The sequence below is a fragment of the Schistocerca piceifrons genome, chromosome 1 (genome assembly GCF_021461385.2).
Source record: "Schistocerca piceifrons isolate TAMUIC-IGC-003096 chromosome 1, iqSchPice1.1, whole genome shotgun sequence".
Classification (NCBI taxonomy): domain Eukaryota; kingdom Metazoa; phylum Arthropoda; class Insecta; order Orthoptera; family Acrididae; genus Schistocerca; species Schistocerca piceifrons.
This window is the reverse complement of record NC_060138.1, coordinates 1,124,165,251-1,124,187,804: the sequence shown is the minus strand read 5'-3', so window position 1 is coordinate 1,124,187,804 and position 22,554 is coordinate 1,124,165,251. Positions and strand designations below refer to the sequence as shown.

The following is a 22,554-nucleotide window of genomic DNA, read 5'->3' as shown; positions in this document are numbered from 1 at the left end:
GTCGCACCAGTTTTTAAGAAGGGTAGTAGGAGTAATCCATTGAACTACAGACCTATATCATTGACGTCGGTTTGCAGTAGGGTTTTGGAGCATTTACTGTATTCAAACATTATAAATCACCTCGAAGGGAACGATCTATTGATACATAATCAGCATGGTTTCATAAAACATCGTTCTTGTGCAACGCAGCTATCTCTTTATTCGCACGAAGTAATGGCCACTATCGACAGGGGATCTCAAGTTGATTCTGTATTTCTAGATTTCCGGAAAGCTTTTGACACCGTTCCTCACAAGTGACTTCTAATCAAGCTGCGGGCCTATGGGGTATCATCTCAGTTATGCAACTGGATTCGTGATTTCCTGTCAGGAAGGTCGCAGTTCGTAGTAATAGATGGCAAATCATCGAGTAAAGCTGAAGTGATACCAGGTGTTCCACAGGGAAGCGTCCTGGGACCTCTGCTGTTACTGATCTATATAAATGACCTGTGTGACAATCTGAGCAGTTCTCTTAGGTTGTTCGCAGATGATGCTGTAATTTACCGTTTAGTAATGTCATCCGAAGACCAGTATCAGTTGCAAAGCGATTTAGAAAAGATTGCTGTATGGTGTGACAGGTGGCAGTTGATGCTAAATAACGAAAAGTGTGAGGTGATCCACATGAGTTCCAAAAGAAATCCGTTGGAATTCGATTACTCGATAAATAGTACAATTCTCAAGGTTGTCAATTCAAATAACTACCTGGGTGTTAAAATTACGAACAACTTCAGTTGGAAAGACCACATAGATAATATTGTGGGGAAGGCGAGCCAAAGGTTGCGTTTCATTGGCAGGACACTTAGAAGATGCAACAAGTCCACTAAAGAGACAGCTTACACTACACTCGTTCGTCCTCTGTTAGAATTTTGCTGCGCGGTGTGGGATCCTTACCAGGTGGGATTGATGGAGGACATCGAAAGGGTGCAAAAAAGGGCAGCTCGTTTTGTATTATCACGTAATAAGGGAGAGATTGGGGCAGATATGATACACGAGTTGGGATGGAAGTCATTAAAGCAAAGACGTTTTTTGTCACGGCAAGATCTATTCACGAAATTTCAGTCAACAACTTTCTCTTCCGAATGCGAAAATATTTTGTTGAGCCCAACCTACATAGGTAGGAATGATCATCAAAATAAAATAAGAGAAATCAGAGCTTGAACAGAAAGGTTTAGGTGTTCGGGAGTGGAATGGTAGAGAGATAGTATGATTGTGATTCGATGAACCCTCTGCCAAGCACTTAAATGTGAATTGCAGAGTAGTCATGTAGATGTAGATGTAGATTGATAATGTTGCTGGGCACATTATGTCAAAAATACATCAAAAGGAGCAGACTCAATTATAAGTGACTCAAGAAAAGGTGGCAGCTGCTGGGCCCCTTTGCCACATTTTGATTCAATCCAGAAAACTTTGCATCAACTGTCCTGTTTTTCCATTGCTGCCACAGCCTAGTAATAGTTGTATTATAATTGCACGGTGAAGCTAAATGTTGCAAGTTGAGTTGGCAACATAGATTGTGGATTATGTCAGCATTTTCTCTCTCGTGTCTCCCCTCTCTGCAACGGCCTAAAATATTCCCTTAAATCCACCACCACCCACGGTGTCAACCGTCCATCTTTCGTGCCACTTATAACTCGTTCAGTCACTCAAATGTCAATAGGAAGAAAACAGGATGAACTCAAGCGAGACATTGAGTAAGAATGCAGAATCGGGGAATTTCTAGAACTGATCTTATGGGTTTCTCACAGGGGCTATAAATGTATGGCATAGAATCTTAGAAAAACGTAAAATCAGAGAACATAAAATTGAAGTTCCACTGTATGTGGTTAGGAATTTGGTACAATAAAATACAGTATGTATTAACTACACACATCATTGCTGGTTTCAGTATAAAGAGAGTGAGGGGATAAAATAATTAACCTTTTACCTTCCTCATTTAGAGTTGAAAAGAAGAAGAACAGCAACAATATGTTGCTTGTTCTTGGTACCCTATGAAGTCCAGAGAGATGTGTTGAGGTGATCATTTAAATTTACTTTTTTAACATTCAGTTACATTTCAGTTCTCTTGTAGTTATCAAGTACAATCACACTTTTTGATTATTCCTGCTACTACCAGCTTTTACATTTAGCCATCAGATGAACTACAGCAACAAATAAATTAAACGCCACTATGGAGGCATCAAAATAAATGAAGGTTGGAATGATATTTTGAAACAATTGAGATGGAACTGAATATTCCAGTAATGAAGGGCACACATGTACTAGGGTTAGCATCTGTGACTACCAATATCAAAAGTCTTGGTTCCATGGTTCAGTCACAGCCATTGCTTGGATCTTGAATAAAAAATCATCAGGTATGGCAGCCAAAGACCCCAATTTAAGGACACTCACTCATTCTACTAAAAAAAAAAGAACAGAGGAAAGGATAGGATTCAAGGCACCCTCTTGCCCTTGGGGAGGGAAACTGCCCTTAAATCCAGAAGAATTGGCAATGATCAATGATGATAGGATACAGAAGGCAAAGGAAACCACCAGGTTAATGACATAAGATACAAAACCACAGGAAACATAGCCTGTGATTTAAACAGTGTCACAGTCATCTCTCTGTTGGTAAAAGATTCGACATTACTGTCTCTCATTTTCATTTGGATCTTCAAAAGTTGACTGCCTTGGGGGGAGGTGATCATGAGGTAAAAATTTGGAAAACCAATGAGGAGTGGCATTCTGTGAGTTCGTGTGAGGAATGTCAGAAGTCTGAATATAGTGTGAAAACTGGCGAATCTGAAAAGGGAAATGCAAAGACTGAATCTAGATGTAGTAGGGGTCAGTGAATTGAAATGGAAAGAAGATGATAATATATGGTCAGATGTATATGAGGTAACATCAGTACAGCAGAAAATGGTAAAATGGGAGTAGGATGTGTTATGAATAAGAAGGCAGGACAAAGATTGAATTACTGTGAACAGTTCAGCAATAGGATTATTTTCATGAGAATTGAAATAAAGACAACACAGAGTGGTGGACTGGAGTAATGTATGCCATCTTATATAGTTCAGGTTTACATGTTCACATCACAGGCAGGTAATGATGTGACAAAGTGAGTATATGAGGGAATAAAACAGGTCATTGAATATGCAAAACGAAATGAAAATCTAATAATCGTGGGAGAATGGAATGATCTTGTATGGGAAGGAAGGGGAGGAGAAAGACTTCTTGAGTTCTGCAGTAAAATTCAGTTGGTAATATAAAATATACTACTTGAAAATCATGAGAGGTGGAATTATAATTGTAAAAGGCCAGGTGACACAGAAAGATACAAGCTGGATTACATTGTGGTGGACCAGATATTCTGAAATCAGGTACTGGAATTGAAGGCCCGTTCACGAGGAGGTATAGACTCAGATCACAGTATAGTAAAGTTGAAGAGTAGATCGATCTTTAAGAGAATCAACATACAAATAAGTTGGATACAAAAACACTGAAGCTGTAGACACTGTGGTGATGTAGTTGAGTAATGAGTATCACTAAAAGGGCGGTCACAGAAGTTGAACAAACAACTATAGCTATAACAAAGGAAACCATAAGGGGCAGTCAAATGAAAACCAAACATCCACCACAGTGGGACCATGCAGTGATTCCATCTGAAAGTAATCAGCACATTCGTTAAAACATTCACCCCACTGTGAGACAAGACTGGTAATTCCTGTTTCTTGGAATGCGGTCGGCCACTGATGGATCCACAACCGCACCCACTCTAGCACTTCCTCATCTGATCGAAACTGACGTCCACTCACATCTTTCCTCAGGTCGCCAAAGATGTGATGATCACGTAGTGAAAGATCTAGAGTGTACAGAGAATGTTTCAGTTTTCCTAAACCAAATCGCTGAAGCATAGCACAGCCTTCCTCTGATTGGCAGTGTGGGGAAGGGCATTGTTGTGCAACAGGATGATTCCGTTCGACAGCATCCATTGGCATTTGGCTTTACAGCACAATTTCTGCAAGTGTCTTCATATTGCTGAACGCTGATTATGGTTCTACGCTCAAGAAATTCAATGAGCTGAGGGCCCTTTATGTCAAAGTAAGTCATCATGACCTTACTAGAACTTGTGCGAACAGCTTTGGATTCCTTTAGTGGGGGAGATGTGGAGTGTTTCCACTATTGGCTTTGCTGTTTGTCCTCGGGCTCAAAATGGTGGCGATGTAAAGAAAGATGTGTGTGGCTGTCAGTTTCTGTCGGACGAGGAAGTGCAAGTGTGGGTGCAGTCAGAGGCCAACCACATTCTGTGAAACAGGAACTGATCATCTCATCTCCCAGTGGGATAAATGTCTTTACATGTGCGGTGATTACATTTGAATGGAACCATTCCATAGTCCCATTATGGCAGGTGTTCATTTGACTCTCTCTAATATGAAGAAATTTAACAACACTGGACTTATTAAAGAACTACTCTCCTTCTCTTGATCCCTGCAATGGAAGCACTTCTTTACCACCAATCCCTCCAACTAAAACCACCCTAACTCCAACACTGAACCCTGCGTCTTCCAGTTCATACCACCATCCAACCATGATCCCCCCCCCCCCCCAAACTACCACCCGCTGGTCACGCTTCCAGGAATTCCTTACCTCAAATTTAGCCTCACCCTCCTTCCCCAGATCCCTTCCTCAGAACACGAACCCATAGAAGAAAGAATAGCCGTACACAACCTCAAAACAAATCCTGATCTATAATCATCCTACCTACAGACAAAGTTTCTACCACTGCTGTTAAGAATCACAGTGACTACCTGGCAGAAGGCCTCTGCCAATTATCCAACTCCTCTGCCTATAAACTCTGCCAGAGCGATCCCATCCCAGAAGTCCAACACAAACTTCAACCCCTGCTTAATGCCGTAGGCCCTTCCCAGAGCATCTCCCCTGAATCCATGTCCCTCCTCACCTCTGATACCCTACACACCTACCTTATACATGCTCCCTAAAATACACAAACCAATACTGTGTGTGTGTGTTTTACTGATGAAGGCTGTGGCCAAAAGCTGTATGTGAGTGTCTTTTAATTGTGTCTGTCTGCAACTTGATGTGTCTTCTTTATGGCAAGTAGCAGTCCATCTTTTCGTGCATTGTTGATATTCCTACCTGGACTTTCCATTGTTTGAAATAACGTATGGGAATGCGGCTGAGTAACTTCCTTAACATCTGCCAATAGTTTAATGGTGAACATTATGTCATTTTCAAGACACAAACGCAACAAGAGATAGCTCTGCTGACACAGAAACAAAACATGGCGTGTGCACGAAGACAGCAAATACACAATAATCTTTGTTTGGAGGAAGTATGTTGTTATTTGTGGAAGGTAGGTAAGCTTCATGGTAGACAAATGAGATTCCAATGTGCACATTCATTTTTGTTGTGTATCAAGACCACAATGCTGTTCAGATGTTCTATTCTCCTGCCCCTTCATATCAAGGAAGGTCTTGTTTCTGATCAAATCCATTATATTTCACAATAGTGTGACTTATTTCTAAAGAATTATTTCAGTTCTATTTAAGGATTGCTTTGACAATTTCAGGATTTTCTTGGGATTGGCTGGATGGTGCTAATGGGCCCAGTCACACTGTTGTGTCACTGACCAGAATTTGCCCAAGTTTAAATGTTTTGTGGCTTGGAGTGCTATGGTGACATCTTGACATTTGGTGATCAGTCTCACCAAGAAATATTTGATGACAATTTCATGTGTGCTGGAGAAAAGTTTGAACCATAAATTATGTTGAACAGCCTGTTTATAAACTACAAGGGTCATTCAGTAAATAATGCCCCAATTGTTTTACAGCCATCAATGGATGAAGATTCTGAGCAATTCCAACAGATGACAAGGCTGTAGTGTATCAAGAAAATGGCTTCTACGCAAGACACTTGGTACAGGCAATGTGCTGAATTCTTGGTTGCAGAAAAAGGAACCATAGTGAACAACCTTAAATGTTTGTGACCATGTCTGGTAATGATGCAGTTGATAGTACTGTTGTACAATGAGTAAATACAGTTAAATTGTCAGGAAGTGCAGAAACTGAACTCCCTGATCAGTCACGTTTGGGATGTCCTGTCACAGCCACTGCTCCTGACATGATGAATCATGCAGACCTGTGTATCACAACTCTACAGCAATTGGTGAGTCCTGCAAGTGCGTGTGCAATGGTGCACTTGGGTATTTAAAGGTGTGCTCAATGTGGGTCCCACAAAAGTTCATAACAGACTGCACGATTCAAAGAAAAATCATTTCATTTGAAATGTTGGAGCAGTGTGAGGTCAATGCAGAAGCCATTCTGTCATGGTTTGTTGCGTGTGACAGAACCTTTGTGTATCACTTTGAACTGGACACAAAAGGGCAGCTCCCTCTGCAAACAAAGTCATTATGACAGTCTTTTGGGATACTGATGGTGTCATTCTCGTGGACGTGTTGCCAAAAAGATCAACCAGAGGCATATTTATTTATTTATCATACAGCTTTTTGATACATTGAAAAAAAGTACATAGAGTGTAATGTTTACAATATAAAATCTTTTAGATAAACGTACAGCATATTTATGCAATCTATTGACTTTCGAGTTGCCAGCAGAAAGACTTCTGGTCTATCATCGTGTATGATCTTGTGTGTCATTCTTCTGTGATGTATTTGATGCTCTGCAGTTGTAAAGTGGGATGGCTGCTTACCCCATTTGTATAAAAAAAGAAGTAAATGCATCTGCCATGTTGGATTCTAATTTGGTTCAGCACTGACTGTTTTGCATGGCATGCCAAACCCCAGTGGCTCACTGTATAGAGTGCAGATGATGCTGTCATTTACCATCTTGTAAAGTCATCAGATGACCAAAACAAATTGCAAAATGATTTAGATAAGATATCTGTATGGTGTGAAAAGTGGCAGTTGGCCCTGAATAAAGAAAAGTGTGAAGTTATTCACATGAGTACTAAAAGAAATCCGCTAAGTTTCGATTATGCGATAAGTTACACAAATCTGAAGGCTGTAAATTCAACTAAATACTTAGGGATTACAATTATAAATACCCTAAATTGGAACGATCACATAGATAATGTTGTGGGTAGAGCAAAACCAAGGACTGTGATTCATTGGCAGAACACTTAGAGGGTGCAACAGATCTACTAAAGAGACTGCTTACACCACGCTTGTCTGCCCTATTCTGGAGTATTGCTGTGCGTTTGGGATACGCATCAGATGGGACTGACGGACGACATCGAAAAAGTACAAAGAAGGGCAGCTCATTTTGTGTTATAGCGAAGCAGGGGAGGTAGTGCCACAGACATGATACGTGAATTGAGTCATTAAAACAAAGGCGTTTGTAGTTGCGACGGGATCTTCTCATGAAATTTCAATCACCAGTTTTCTCCTCTGATTGTGAAAACACTCTGAGGGCACCCACCTACATAGGGAGAAATGATCATCACAATAAAATAAGAGAAATCAGGGCTCGCACAGAAAAATTTAAGTGCTCGTTTTTCCCAGGCGCTGTTTGAGAATGGAACGGCAGAGAGACAGCTTGAAGGTGGTTAATTGAATCCCTCTGCCAGGCACTTTATTGTGAATAGCAGAGTAATCATGTAGATGTAGAGGACACATTGCAATGCAGACAGATACAACAAAAGACCGCTATACATATGATCTCACTGGCCAGAGGCAGTGATTTTTGTGTTTGTCCTACTGTAGGAGGCCTTGTGGCGACAAGTTATACCTATGACCACTGCTGCTATGAAAACTGTTTTAGGCAACCATCTAGAATCTCTTAATGTAATATATCAAACAAAGGATAATCCAGGCTAGAATAATGAAAATATTATGAAAAGGCTAGATTGCTGCTCACCATATGGTGGAGATGTTGAGTAACAGACAGGTACAACAAAAAGACTGTGAAACAAGTAAGCTTTTGGCCGAAAGGCTTAATTCTGAATTAGACCACATACACACACACATTCACACAAACACATTCATCTGTCTCTGGGTGCTGAGGCCAATTGTATTAAATATGTGAAGTGTAAGTAAAGTAGAAAGTAGCTGAAGATGATAGCCACATGGCTGGCATACAATTGTGACAAATAGCAAAAATGGAGAAAAACATTTAAGAAAAAATTAATAACCCAAACTTGTATGAGGTAAGTTCAAAAAAATTCCGGAACATTCATAATTTCGTGCCAATGGTGTGTTGGACTGGAATGCGGTTGGCATCCCTGCACTCGTCTGTGTTTGATGCATAACTGTCGGAAGTTTCATTGTCGTATGTCTGTTAGTTACTGTTCAGCGCTGTATTGAGTAGAACACTGTATCACACAGTTTGCAAATTTCGAGATGGCAGAGTTAGAGGGGCAACCATCTGCACTAAATTTTGTGTGAGACACATGAAAACCTTTACAGAGACATGTCAAATGATGCAGGAAACCTACAGTTGGTTTGGTTTTGTTTTGCTTTAGGGCGCAAAAAATAACTGGGGTCATAAGCACTCAAGTCAAAACTATAGAACATGAAGACAGAGAGGAGTTAAAAGATGACTATATGTCAGTCCCTGTTGACATAATAGAAAACAGCTAAAATCAGGCGCATGGAAAAAGGGCTAAGAAAGACACCATACTGAAACAGAGGTCCAATACTAAAAATTAAATGGCCTTCGCCAGATTGCTTTGTTGGATAAAAAGTAAAATGCGGTCAACATCCCATGCGTCATTTGCTAAAACAGCTGGTAACTCAGATGACAAACTCAAGAAGAAACATAAACGGTTAAAAAATAGGAATTCCATCAGGAAGTGGCAGACAGTTAAAACTTGGGCACAATGTGTACAGAGTGATGGGATAGCACCACTTAGGAAATGACAATGGCTAAAAAGGCAGTGCGCAATATGCAGCCTAGTTAAAATGACCTCCTCCCATTGGGAAGGCCGAGCGGAGCTCGTCCAAGCCCATGGGAGAGGCTTAATAATACTGAGCTTATTCCCGTGATGGGAGGTCCATTGGTGATGCCAAAGGGATACCACCTCCTGACAGATGGTAACACAGAGATCATCAAAGGGAACATACGAACTCGCAGGCTGAGGTATGAGGACTGCGACCTTGTTTACTGGCAGACCAACATGACCAGAAACCCACGGAAGCATCACACTGGCTCCACCAAGAGTCAGCAAGTAACAGTTTTCCTGGACCTTCTGTAGTAAGGGATAGGCGGTGTACAGCACACACAGACTTTGAAGGGCGCTGAGTGAGTCTGAGCAGAGGACACTATTGAAAAGGCAGTGTCGCTGGATGTACTCCGTGGCCTGATACAGGGTGAAGAGCTCGGATGTAAATACTGAGCAGTTTGCTGGAACCTGATATCGAAAGACACGGGTGCCAATGACGAAGGCACACCCGACCCCTCGGTCAGTCCAAGAGCCATCAGCATATACAAAGGTACTATCGTGAAGTTCCATGTGAAGGTCGTGAAACTGAAAGTGATAGACCGAGGCTGGAGTAGTGTCCTTATGAAGCTAATGAAGGCCAAGGTTAATATGTGCCACTTCACGAAGCCAAGGTGGTGAAGGGTTCACACCCACCAGGAAAATTGAAGGTAGTGTGAAGTTAAGCCGCCGTAGCAAGTGCTGAAAGCGGACTCGAGGGGGTAACAGAGAAGAGGGACATTCCCCTTAATGGCGATAAAAGGAATCATTGAAGAAGGAGGCACAGGATAGGTGGACACAAATGGCAGATAAACAGCATGCATACAGCTGAGGAGAAAATCACAATGGTAGTTCAGCAGTTTCAGCATACGGACTCTCAACCGGGCTAGTGTAAAAGGCATCCTTGGTCAAATGGATGCCACGATGGTGGATAGTGTTGAGACAGTGTAAGAGGGATGGACGTGCAGATGCATAAACAAAGCACCCATAGTCAAGTTTCGAACAGACAAGAGACTGGTACAAACAGAGGAGGGAGGTTCGATCAGCACCCCAGCAAGTACCATTGAGTACAGTGGGCTGCCAGGCAAGACACATGTGAGGACCAAGAGAGTTTCCTATTGAGCATGAGCCCCAGGAATTTCGTAGTTTCAATGAACGGAAGGGCAACAGGCTCAAGATGTAAAGATTTACGCCACCATAAATACGTACAGATGGTTTTGTCAGCGGAAAAGCGAAAGCCATTGTCGATGTTCCAGGAATAAAGATGATCAAGACATTGCTGAAGATGCTGCTCAGTGAGACAGGTCCATGGACAACAGCAATAGATGACAAAATTGTTAACAAAAACGGAGCCGGAGATGCCCGGCGGAAGACAGTGGTGAGTGCTTAAGCCGTACTCGATGTTTTGAATGGTTCACATGGTTAAAAAATGTCCAGACAGAAGTTCAAAGATGACCTTCATTCAGGATGCCCTTCAATGTCTACCAATGACGCTGTGTCAGGAACAACAACGAAATTGAAGACTGACTGACCGAGAGATTGCAGAAGAATGTAACATTTCAGTTGGATCATGTCGTGAAATCCTGTGACAGCATCTTGGAATGCATCATGTTGCCACCAAGTTCATCACATGGCTCATGACCAGAAAGACCTATGTCTTTTAATCTCTGAAGAGCTTTTAGAGCACACAAATGAGAATGAGGTTTCCTTAAGAGAATTGCAACTGGTGACCTGGCCCCTGCAGACCTTTTTTTTTTTTTTTTATTTCCAAAGTGGAAAACCCTCTTGAAAGGATGATTTGCAATGATAGACAAGATAAAAGAAAATTCGCAGATGGCGCTTCTTGTGATCTGACAAGAGATGTAACAAGACTGCTGCCAGAAGTGAAAACAGCGTTCGGAGTGATGTATCAATTGTGGAGGACAGTACTTCGAATGAGATCATGCACAATAAGTAAAAGGTCAGCATAGAAAAATTTTGTGGAATAAGTTCCAGAATTTTTTGAACAGACCTTGTATAAATTCTAAACTGATCTTTTCAAATTAGAGGCACTTTCAGAAAGAAATGTGACACAGACCACTTAAAAGCTAGTTTCAAAATCAATAACTGGATATTTTCAAAAATGCACTATTGACCGCTTTGATTCCAGGAAAGCCACAATATAGTCCAGTTAACTTGTACTTTTTGCTTGCATAATTTTTATATTTACATGCATATCTGAAAGAACAGACACTGCTGACGATCCATTGCTGTACGTAATATTTCAAAATTTGTTTGCTAACTGATTTCCTTGACATTAGCTGTATAAGGCATAGACCTTCTACTCAATAGCGCCATTTGAAAATTTGTGCCAGACTGGGTTTGAATCCCAGCCTGACACAAATTTTCATACGACACTATTGGGTAGACGATCAATATGTAATACAGCCGATGTCAAGGAATTCAGTCAGGAAATAAATATTGAAATATATCTTTTTTAGGTGTCTCATTGTTTGTAAAAGCATATGCTTTGCAGCTCTTTCTTTAATTCGGGAAGTAAGACCCAGCTGCTTCTTGCACACACTGAGTACCCTGGCTCAACACAACTCTGGAGGATACTAATTTATCTATCAAAGCACAGGGTGCACATCAGTTCATAATTCTTTCTTGTAACATGTCACATCCCAAAAATATGAAGAAAATAACATGTGATATCACCATTCTGAAACCAGATAAATAACTAACATACATTAACATCTTTTATATAAATCCATTTGAATGAATGTAATTACACTGCTTGCAGCACAGGACAGAGCCAGTGTCAATTCGTGAAGCATATTTTAGACCAGGAAACAAATGTACATCTCTAATTCTTAGTCTAATATAGTACATCACATTGACAGCCACAAGCTGACTGCTGGCCACAGCAGATCCTTGATCCTGACACCATGTGCCCACCAACAGCCACAGCAAACTGGTCTTCTGGTGAAACACCCAACACTACCTGTGCAGCAGTCAGTGTGATGTACAGAATGGGTTGGAGAGACATACATCATGTGTAGCTTTCACATACCTAACAGCTGCTTATGATACTGTCATTCAGTGCATACTGATAAAAGAAAGATCTAAGGGCACACCAAGGATTACAGTTTCCTCAAACATGTTGAAGAATTATTAAACAACAGAAGGTTCTTACGTAGATTTTTGAGAGATGCCTGAAAAATAGGTTACCACAAGGAAGCATAGTGGTCTTTTTTTTAAGATTTATTCTAATGACCAGCCACTTACAGCAGTCATGTTGTAAACTCAATCTGTCATAGCAAAGAGTACACTTACAAGGGACCCCTTGAGTGCAAGGTCGCAAAAGGCAAATGATGTTTATGGCACTCGATGCCCCATGCGTTATCTACCATGCAACCACAATATTGGCTGACATGGCAACGGGGGTGGGGCTGGACATATCGAATGGTGTGCACAGCATAAGGCTATGCAGCATAGTTGAACTGTTTAGTCAACATGTAGCTCGAAACAGTGCTAGTGGTGGCGCTACAAAGCAGAGCAATGGCAATGATAAACAAAGCAAACATTACATTATATCTACAACAGCAGTTGCCAAAGTTGACATTTCATCAGAAAGGAACCCAAGGAATTTTGCAGAGTGAGAAAGAAGAGGCCGATGAAATATTTGCACTTCTGAAAGATGAGTTAGTGAAATGTGTAGTGTTGTATACGCTCGAGATGCAGACAATTTACATGAGGAGTACAATGATGATACGTGCTTAACAAGTGAAAGTAATACAGAAACAGGTGTCAAGCCAGCATCCTTATTCGACAGGGTGCACGGAAGATCATCCACAACATAATTAAAAAACAATTATGTACAGATTTCCAGTAAGTCTGCAGCAGTATGATCAGATATTAAAGGCAGGACTTGTTACAAACTCTGCTGTTTCTGCATGAAGATGATTTTGAGTTTTGGGGTGCTCAATGGCACGTTTATCGGTGCCGTACAAATTCCCAATCTTCTCACTGTCTAGTCTCGCCATTTTCCTGAATGATGATGACAACACAAATACCCAGTTACTGGGCAGAGAAAATCCCTGACCCAGCCGGGAGTCGAACCTGGGACCCCCCAATCCAGAGCCAGTAATGCTAACCACTAGATCAAGAGCTGTGGACTCCACATTTTAAGATTGCTTGATGCAGTTTACAGGATGTGCATGATAGTAACCCACTATGTTACACACATCAAATTGAGTGCAACATAGATTACAGTGACTTCAAGGCAAGCAGTGGATGGTTGCCTAACTTCAAAACTGTGTACTGAATCGGAAGACAAAAGAACAGCAAAGCGTCAACTTGACGATGATGAATCAGCCTAAAATTTGTAGATGAGATAAACACTTATCCCATCATTCAATAAGGAATTTGTTTTCATCTCTGACCAATCGGGATTTTAAGAGGAAATCCATATGAAAGGAACCCTGGAAATTAGGGGCACTAAGGGAGTTGTATCAAGACCAAGTAACACTGGTGCCTTTTTGCATTTGTATACAATTATGCCAACTGCCAAACAGGATGGTAAATAGGCTGCAAAGTTATTTATTGTACTGAGAGAAGTTTGAGGTGCTCTGCCCCCTATGCTTCTTTCTTGTGTGCATGACCTTGCAAGGGCAGTAGGGCATATTTCTGTCACAGCAAGCAATAGTGGGAAAACGGGCGTAAGAGAACTACAACTATGGTATGAGCACTGCTTTTGGCCAATAGCTGGTCAAAATAACTTGATTTTTCTTAACTCCAGGTCTGCATATAAAAATCATACTCCTTTAGAATAAACTATCCTCCTGAAAAGTGTTTGATGCTTCAGTTCACACCACCTGGAACCACTAGACAAATGCAGCCTCTTGATGTTTCTTTTCTTCTGTGCCTATAACACATATTATCGCACTACCTGCAGCTACATCTTAAAGGATAGCCAGTTTCATGATAAGCCCCATGACAGTCAGTTGCATGCCATCACATTCCATCAGTTCTCCCCCTTACACCTGTGTTCTTCAAAAGTGGATACCTAGCTGATTGTCTCAAGGAGTTCACCTTCAATCTTGATGGTGCAAGCCTTTGAGATCACTGTGGCATGCCAGTTTTCGTTTGGTGTTCATGGTGCAAGTTAATGCTTTGTTTTGAACATTTCTTGAAGGTCAATGATGCTCATTTTAGGATGTTCAACATATAAATTCTAGAAGAAAATCAATTATTGGGGTCTGTATATGTGCAGATGGATATGTGTGTGTGCGCACGCGAGTGTATACCTGTCCTTTTTTCCCCCTAAGGTAAGTCTTTCCGCTCCCGGGATTGGAGTGACTCCTTACCCTCTCCCTTAAAACCCACATCCTTTCGTCTTTCCCTCTCCTTCCCTCTTTCCTGATGAAGCAAACATGGGTTGCGAAAGCTTGAATTTTGTGTGTCTATCAACATACCAATGCTTTCGTTTGGTAAGTTACATCATCTTTGTTTTTAGATATAAATTATTTAATTGGATATATAAAAAAATCTGCTCATGCAGCGGCGGCAGAACATACACATAAAAGACTGTTGTGATTGGCAAGCTTTCGGAACCAGAGGCTACTACTTCTGGCGGGAGGGTTGAAGGGGAAGGAAGAAGGGTGAAGGAAAAGGACTGCAGAGGTCTAGGAAAAAGGGGCAGATTTTGGGAAAGTCACCCAGAACTGCGGGTCAGGGGAGACTTGCCAATCACAACTGTCTTTTATGCGTGTGTTCTGCTGCTACTTGGTGAGCAGATTGTTTATCAATTCAGTTAAATAACATATATCCCAGAGGTTGATCTCTGCACCTACCGGACACTAATTTTCTATCACCCTCCTGATGCACATGATGAGACATTAGCAGTTAATATTTTTACTGTCATAATTGTTAAAACAACACTTTCAAATGAATCTTAATAAAGACTGAACTTGTGACCTCACTCATGGGGTTCCTAGTTAGATGGTACACCATATCACACTTTGACATACAAACAACTTCCCTAACACAAGGCTCAAATTAGAAGCCAGGAATAACATCTATAGGAAGACAATCAATTGCACGTACAGCTCTCAGCCATGAACCTACAGCCTGTAAATCCGTGGCAGAATATGCATACCCTGTTTAGCACATCTGATTGGCTCTCTCAGCCGTTAAGGGGTAGTTGGGGTTGGGTTATTTTGGGGGAGGAGACCAGACAGCGAGGTCATCGGTCTCATTGGATTAGGAAAGGAAGTCGGCCTTGCCCTTTCGAATGAACCATCCCGGCATTTGCCTGGAGCGATTCAGGGAAATCACGGAAAACCTAAATCAGGATGGCTGGACGATAGGATTGAACCGTCGTCCTCCCGAATGCGAGTCCACTGTGTCTAGCACATCTGCCTTCGCCAATGAATTCAGCAAGTGACTGAATGAGACCTATGAGGTTATAATATGATGAAAAGGACGGTTGCTACTCACCATATAGCAGAGATGCCGAGTCGCAGAAAGGTACAACAAAAAGACTGTCACACAGTTGGCTTTCGGCCAACAAGGCCTTTGTCAAAATTAAACAACACACACACACCCACACAAATGCAACTCACACACACATGACCACAGTCCCTGATCCTTTTCCTAGACCTCTCCAGTCCTTCTCCTTCACCCTTCTTCATTCCCCTCAACTCTTCTGCCTGAAGAAGGAGTCAATGGCTCTGAAAGCTTGCCAATCACAACAAGGCCTTTGTCAAAATTAAACAACAGACACACACCCATGCAAATGCAACACACACGACCAGTCCCTGGCAGCTGGAGCCATAGTCTGTCTCTGACACATAATGTTATTATAGATGTCTGTGACATACACTGCTTACCAAGGTAAATCATCTGACAAGTATTACTTTCCCCAACATCACTCATGAATCTGCTGCCAATGTGGAATAAAAGACCTGGTAACAAAGCCTAGGCACTTGTTACATGTTTATGTAGTAACTGTCCAGCAATTGCAGTCCAGAAAAAGCTTGATGAAAAGCAGCAAAATCTTGCTAACAGTTGCATCCAAAGCAAGAATAGAAACGTAGAGAGTACAAGATGTAAACAATTCTAATTGGCCTCCACTATCTGAAAATCTCCCTCATGGCCACTAAAAAAATTGATGACAAAGCCTACTCTCAGTTACCTACCCTCTGGAGTTGGAAGATCAAGATGTAATCTCCAAAACGGGGGATTTCCAGTCATCACTACCAACTGTGACTACAGAGAAGTGCAAATCGTGAGCCACCTGCTCTGCTGACAGCTCTGTCCCATATCCTGCACTAAGGAAGCAGGTGCCCACTTTGGCCATCAGTGGTGTACTCTTCCATGTTCATATGCCCAGACATGTTCACTTTAAGTAACTTGTGTTGTGTATTCTGTTCATCTTTTGTGTTTCTTTGTATTGATGCTTCTGACACAAATGGCAAAAACCTTCCTGGCAGATTAAAACTGAGTGCTGGACTAGGACTAAAACCTGGGACTTTTGCAGGTAAGTGCTCTATTAACTGAGCTACCCAAGCATGACTCGTGACCAATTTCCACAGCTTTACTTCCACCAGTATCTCTCTCCTACCTGCCAAACTTCACAGAAATTCTACTGCATAACTTGCTGGACTAGCTCACCTTTCTTCTAGGTAAAATATGAAGAGCATTTCAGAATTAAGGACCCATCAGGAATAATACTATGACAGTAGGATAAAAATTAATGGTTAAAAAAAAATCTACAGATATAATTTATTTTTCAATTTGTCATTCCAAAGACTATTTTGAACTTTTCACATTCCGCCTCATGAGATATTAGCCAATTTTGCAAATTTCATTTTACTCTCCTCAAAATGTTTAAACATAAACCTGGCTTTCAGACAGAAGAGACTCCAATCGCTGCACAACAGTGTGTGGCCATAAGGGGAACAATAAAAAAATTCCTAACCCAATACTTTTAGTCATTTGTGCAGATGCAGTTGTGTGCCAATGTGAATGACCTTCCTTGAATGCTCAAGACCTGTACCTTGTGTTTCCTTTGCTCACTACAACTGACCCGTATGTTTGACACTACTGGAAGTGACTTTCAACATCACTATGTCCACTTACCTTTCGAAACTTCATAACTGATTGGATTTCAGTATTGAGATGGTTTGTTTGTACAACTACTTTAACAAACAATTTTGCCAAGACAGCCTAAATAAAATGATGGTAATAGCCTATAATAGAATATTTTGAGCCATTTTTTGGACAAAAACCTTCCCACAACTACTCAGTTTGCCATCAGTCCAGGGTGCTTTGTAGAGAGAGCCCTGACAACCCCACAAACTCACATCTGGTAGAACAAAACTAGAAAAACCATTCTGTTTGCATTCAACAGCGTGAACCACAACAAACTTCTAATACGAAAAGTAAAATGTTATGGAGTTAACACGCATCTCCTTTGCAAATATGAAATCATATCTTAGCAAGAGATAAGAAAGGGCCACAATGACAAATATCATGAGAATACAAGTGCAGAGTGGGGAAACAAATACAGTGGAACATGGTTTGGTACTTGGCCTACACCTGTTCTTATTACCAAAGACTGTGATGGACCGGACTCTTCAAAAACTGATGGTTGGTGATGCAAAAATAAAAGGTACAATCAGGAGGATAATGGAACATGTTTACAGTAAACAACTTAACCCTAAATCTTACAAAGCCTTATATTACGCTATTTGAAACAAAGAAAATGACTTACAGTAGCAGAAATTAAGATCAATGGGCATCCACAAAATGTAACTCATTCTGCGATATTCCTCAATTTCTACGTGGATGTAAACTGACGTGGTATCAGCAAATGTGAGCATGTTAACCAAAAAGCTCACATTTGCCTTTCACTTAGAAATCTCTCTTCACTGCTTTGACCTTTGGATGGAATGTTAGTGTATTTTGCATATTTATACTCACTGAATTTCATCAAGGAACCTCTTCAGCGACCTTGGGATTCTTGCACCATGCCAATACATTTACTCCCTAAATGGTAATAGTGGTTGGTAAAAACTACATAAATATATATCTTAGGGTTCAGAATGTAGTTGTATATCCTTGGCACTATAGTGGCAGGTTCCTTGCAGACATCAGTCAAGAATTTGGAAAACCCAAAGTATTCAAACTTAAATGAAAGAGTACCCTTATTGGTCTCTCCTACAATTAGCAATCTAAAAGTAAGTAAGGATGAGTAGTGGAGCATGAACATTAACTTTACAAAGACCGAACACTTTGTTGTGAGATGTATAGGAAGGGTTCTTATTATGAATGACGGACCTATAGTAACGTGTTGTTGATGACATAAATATTTAGGGACGATCATTTTACATAAAGGTGGAAGCAATGAGAAAATAAAGTACAGAATAGGAAATGGAAAGTTGGCAATTAACCAGTTACACTCCATTATCTGGAATAAAATGACAACAAAAAATATGAAAAGGAGGATGTACAAAATTATAGTTGTGAGCCACTGTTGTGTATGGTGCTGAACTGTGGGAAGTCTCCAGAGTCAACGAGAAGATATTAAAGGCAAAGGAAATGGAGTTGTGAACTAACAAGAAGAGACAAAATATGAAATGAAGTGCTACAATAACATGGCCTTCTAAAATTTGGCACTGGAGACTTCCATGACACGGCGACAATAGAATGATGGAGTGACCTGAGTGATGCACGACACTGGCAGGATACGAGGAAACGAAAACTTGCATGGGATACATGCCACATGGTGCAGAAAACTCACAGAAAGGATAAAAGTAATTTCCATAGTTAACAATGTGAGTAGGCTAGCAGCAGTCATAATTTGTTGGTAGTATACTGTACAAAAGTAGCCTGCAAAGACTGATTCTGCATACTAATGTACAAATTTGACTTCTTCCACATCCCTAAAGCTTACCTTCATTAAAGGATTTACGGAATGCGATGTGTTACATGTTTCCCCTCCATTTCACCATCAGCAGTTATTGAAATCAATGAAGTGTACTACCATTAACAGATTAGGAGTAAATTTTGTCAGAAGGTGCAACAGAACACTGGATTAGCCGCCAGTGAGTACAGTGTCTCGCCATTTGGATGAAGACAGCAAGCATGTGAAACTTGTGGGACGGGCTGGTCTCACTTTGCATTAACTTTCCAATGCAGCAGTAAAATGTGGCACAGGTCAGGTGGTGTCTCCAACATCGGTATTTCGGTCATGTTTCCAATTACACGGCCAAGAGTGCCACAATGGCTGCTACTTGGTATAAATAACTGCAGATTTTGTAGCAGTGTCATTTGCAGTTGAGCACTGCTACAGAGACACACAGGATACGCCACACGAGGGGATGACACGGAGCCGCCAGCAACAGCCACAAGTTCTGGTCCCTGCTTCCTTCTCTGAAGTTTGGAGGCGGTGGTGTTATGGTGTGTCGTGGTTTTCATGGAGGGGGCTTGCACTCCTCATTGTTTTGCGTGGCACTATCACAGCACAGGCCTACATTGATGTTTTAAGTACCTCCTTGGTTCCCACTGTTGAAGAGCAATTCGTGGATGACAATTGCATTTTTCAACACAATCGAACACCTGTTCCTAATGCAGAGCCTGTGGTGTAGTGGTTACATGGCAATAACATCTCTGTAATGGACTCGCCTGCAGAGAGTCCTGACCTGAATCCTATAGAACACCTTTGGGATATTTTGGAATGCCGACTTCGTGCCAGTCCTCACCGACCGACATTGATACCTCTTCTCAGTGCAGCACTCCGTGAAGAATGGGCTGCAATTCTCCAAGAAATCTCTCAGCAGCTGATTCAACATATGCCAGTGAGAGTGGAAGCTGTCATCAAGGCTAAGGGTGGGCCAACACCATATAGAATTCCAGCATTACCAATGGAGGGCGCCACGAACTTGTAAGTCATTTTCAGCCAAGTGTCCGGGTACTTTTGATCACATAATGTATCTGGTATACTGTTTTGAATAGATCATTTTCACGTGTAGGCAAACTGGTCTGATGAAGAGCAGCACCTTCAGTACAAGACTGAAACCATTCACTGCATGGACTTACTTTGGTATATTACGTATGGGGCTAATACTTACACACACTGTAGTTCAAAATAATCTTTGAATATTTCTACTGATTTATTCAGAGTGACTTGTTTGTAGAAGAGATCTATAAAATACTGGTAATTCCTGGTACATCTGTATACAAAAGTTTTAAGTTACATAAAATTAGAATTTCATATATACATTATATTTATCATACAGCTTCAGTGAGTGGCATCCAACAAACATTATTCTTTTAATGGTTGTACATAAAAATACAATTGCTTATCTATGTAAAATTTATATAGCATTTGAGAAATTCGTAGAACTTCTAATAATAAACAGAAATAATCAATAAACAAATTGACAGCCATTAGGAAATAAGTGCTGAATTGCAAGGTAGTTTTTTTAGCAACAGCAAATTTCAAAACTAGTGTATCATTTACAATTACTTCATTCTAGCAAAAGGCTGACATTATGACACACTTCATGTTTACAAGAACTTTGTATCTAAGACAGAATAGATATTGTCTTTCTATCATTAACATAACATAGTACTTTTGGAACCTATGGGTTTTGTCGGGGTTATGGTGTGACAAGCTACTGTACTCAATGAGAAGAAGAGACAGAGAGAAACATAGATAAATTACCCTGCATATGCAGAATATCTTCATAATATCTGCAATATGTTACAATTTTTCCCAGATAACAGGGTTTCAAAAAGCATAACTCCACAAAATACAGTGTCACACTATATTTCACGTCATTACATATAAATTTTCACATACCATATTTAACAGTACAGTTTGTTTTAAAACATGACAGGTACATTTTTGTAAAGTGGGAAGAGAGAGAGGCAGTACTGGAAAAAAAAGAACACCACGCAAAGGTAAAATTTCTATACAGACTCTTACACTGCAAAGTACAAATATTACCCACTCTAACCCTTCCCACAGCATTTTATGAAACATGAACACTAGACGTTACATAAGTTAGTTTTTGCACAGTCTCTTACCTTAAGCACAAAAAGGATTCTGTTCAGTTGTTGACTTGTAATGGTAACAAACAGTAAATGACTTTCACAGAATGTCTTACTGTTCTAAATAGGACACACACACACACACACACACACACACACACACACACACACACACACAGGCATCAAGGTGTTCACAGCACCATAAAAGTCTTCACAATATGTGACTCCATCATGCACTGTTTTAAACAGCTTTACAGAAGTATACACAAACTGAACAGCTTTTAATAAAAGTGATTTGCAATCACTGCAAAGACTCAAAAACTGGAAGCCACTGTTCACACCACATGGTTTCCATTGAGAAAAAGAAGTTTATCAACTAATTCTGGCGACAGATTAGCCCTCCGTTTGTGAAACAGTACTTGGTTTTCCACAGGAATTCGGCCAGGTGGAACTGATGAAGCAGGAACACAGTTATATTTGCGAGCGAGGCGTGCCAAGTTTGGGCATTTTGCTGCAGCTCGTGCCCACCACGTTAGTGGGCACTGGTCGAGGGCAGCTGCACTTTCTGACTGATATTGCACTAATTCCAGATTTGCTCGTTCCTCAGCTGGCATGCCAGACTGACCTGTGCAAAGATCTCCCAATAGGAACTCCATACCTAAACAAATTAGCAAACATTAATTTCATTACTAATGGAATATGTCTGTTCTGTACTTACGAAAATCATACACACACTGTCAAACATCTACAACTATTATGATTTGTTAATACAATCTTTTCTGTCAGCATATTTTACTTTCACAACTGTGATAAGTCTTTAAATAGACCTTTTTTTAATAATACTATACAGCTATGGGTTTATAAAATAATGTAAAAGTCTACATGGACACTGAAAAGACAAATTGTTAAGACATGTTTGTTTACAGAGCAGCAGCTACCGGTTTAAATAACCAAAAATTCCAAATGATGATACTGCAGTTAGGGCCTGCCTGTATTGCTAAGGTATACATCAAAAACATATCGAGTAATATGTTGAGTTCACGATATTGGAATGTTTAATGCTTCCACCAATCATTTAATTTTACAGTCTCACTATAATGGGCCAAATGAAGCCAAAGTAATACAGGTTTACTACTGTAATGTTTTCACTATCAGCCAGAAATTATATCCTATCTTATACAATTATAGGTTAGTAAATGGCCTTGCAGAATGGCTAAGCAGGGATGTCTAGGGGACAAATGTAAGAATGTAGAAGCATTTATAAATGGGGTAAGATAGATACTGCCTACAGGAAAATAAGAGACCTTTTCAGAAAAGAGAACCACTTGTATGAATATCAAGAGCTCAGATGAAAGCCCAGTTCTAAGCAAAGGAGGGTAAGCAGAGAGGTGGAAGGAGTATATAGAGGGTCTATACAAGGGCGATTGGAAGAGGATGTAAATGAAGATGAAATGGGAGATATGATATTGCGTGAAGAGTTTGACAGAGCACTGAAAGACCTGAGTCATAACAAGGCCCCGGGAGTCGACAACATTCCATTAGAAT

General features: G+C 40.6%; 1 protein-coding gene across 2 annotated transcripts in view; it reads right to left on the bottom strand.

Annotated features, from left to right (window-relative positions):
* Positions 1-20,107: 20,107 nt before the first annotated feature.
* LOC124799511 (E3 SUMO-protein ligase ZBED1) overlaps positions 20,108-22,554 on the bottom strand; it is a 59,630-nt gene continuing 57,183 nt past the window's right edge. For both annotated transcript variants that reach the window (XM_047262929.1, XM_047262930.1), the window contains exon 6: positions 20,108-21,667. In XM_047262929.1, coding sequence (XP_047118885.1) covers positions 21,345-21,667 — 323 coding nt within the window. In that variant the 3' untranslated portion in view covers positions 20,108-21,344. The remainder of the gene's footprint in view (positions 21,668-22,554) is intronic.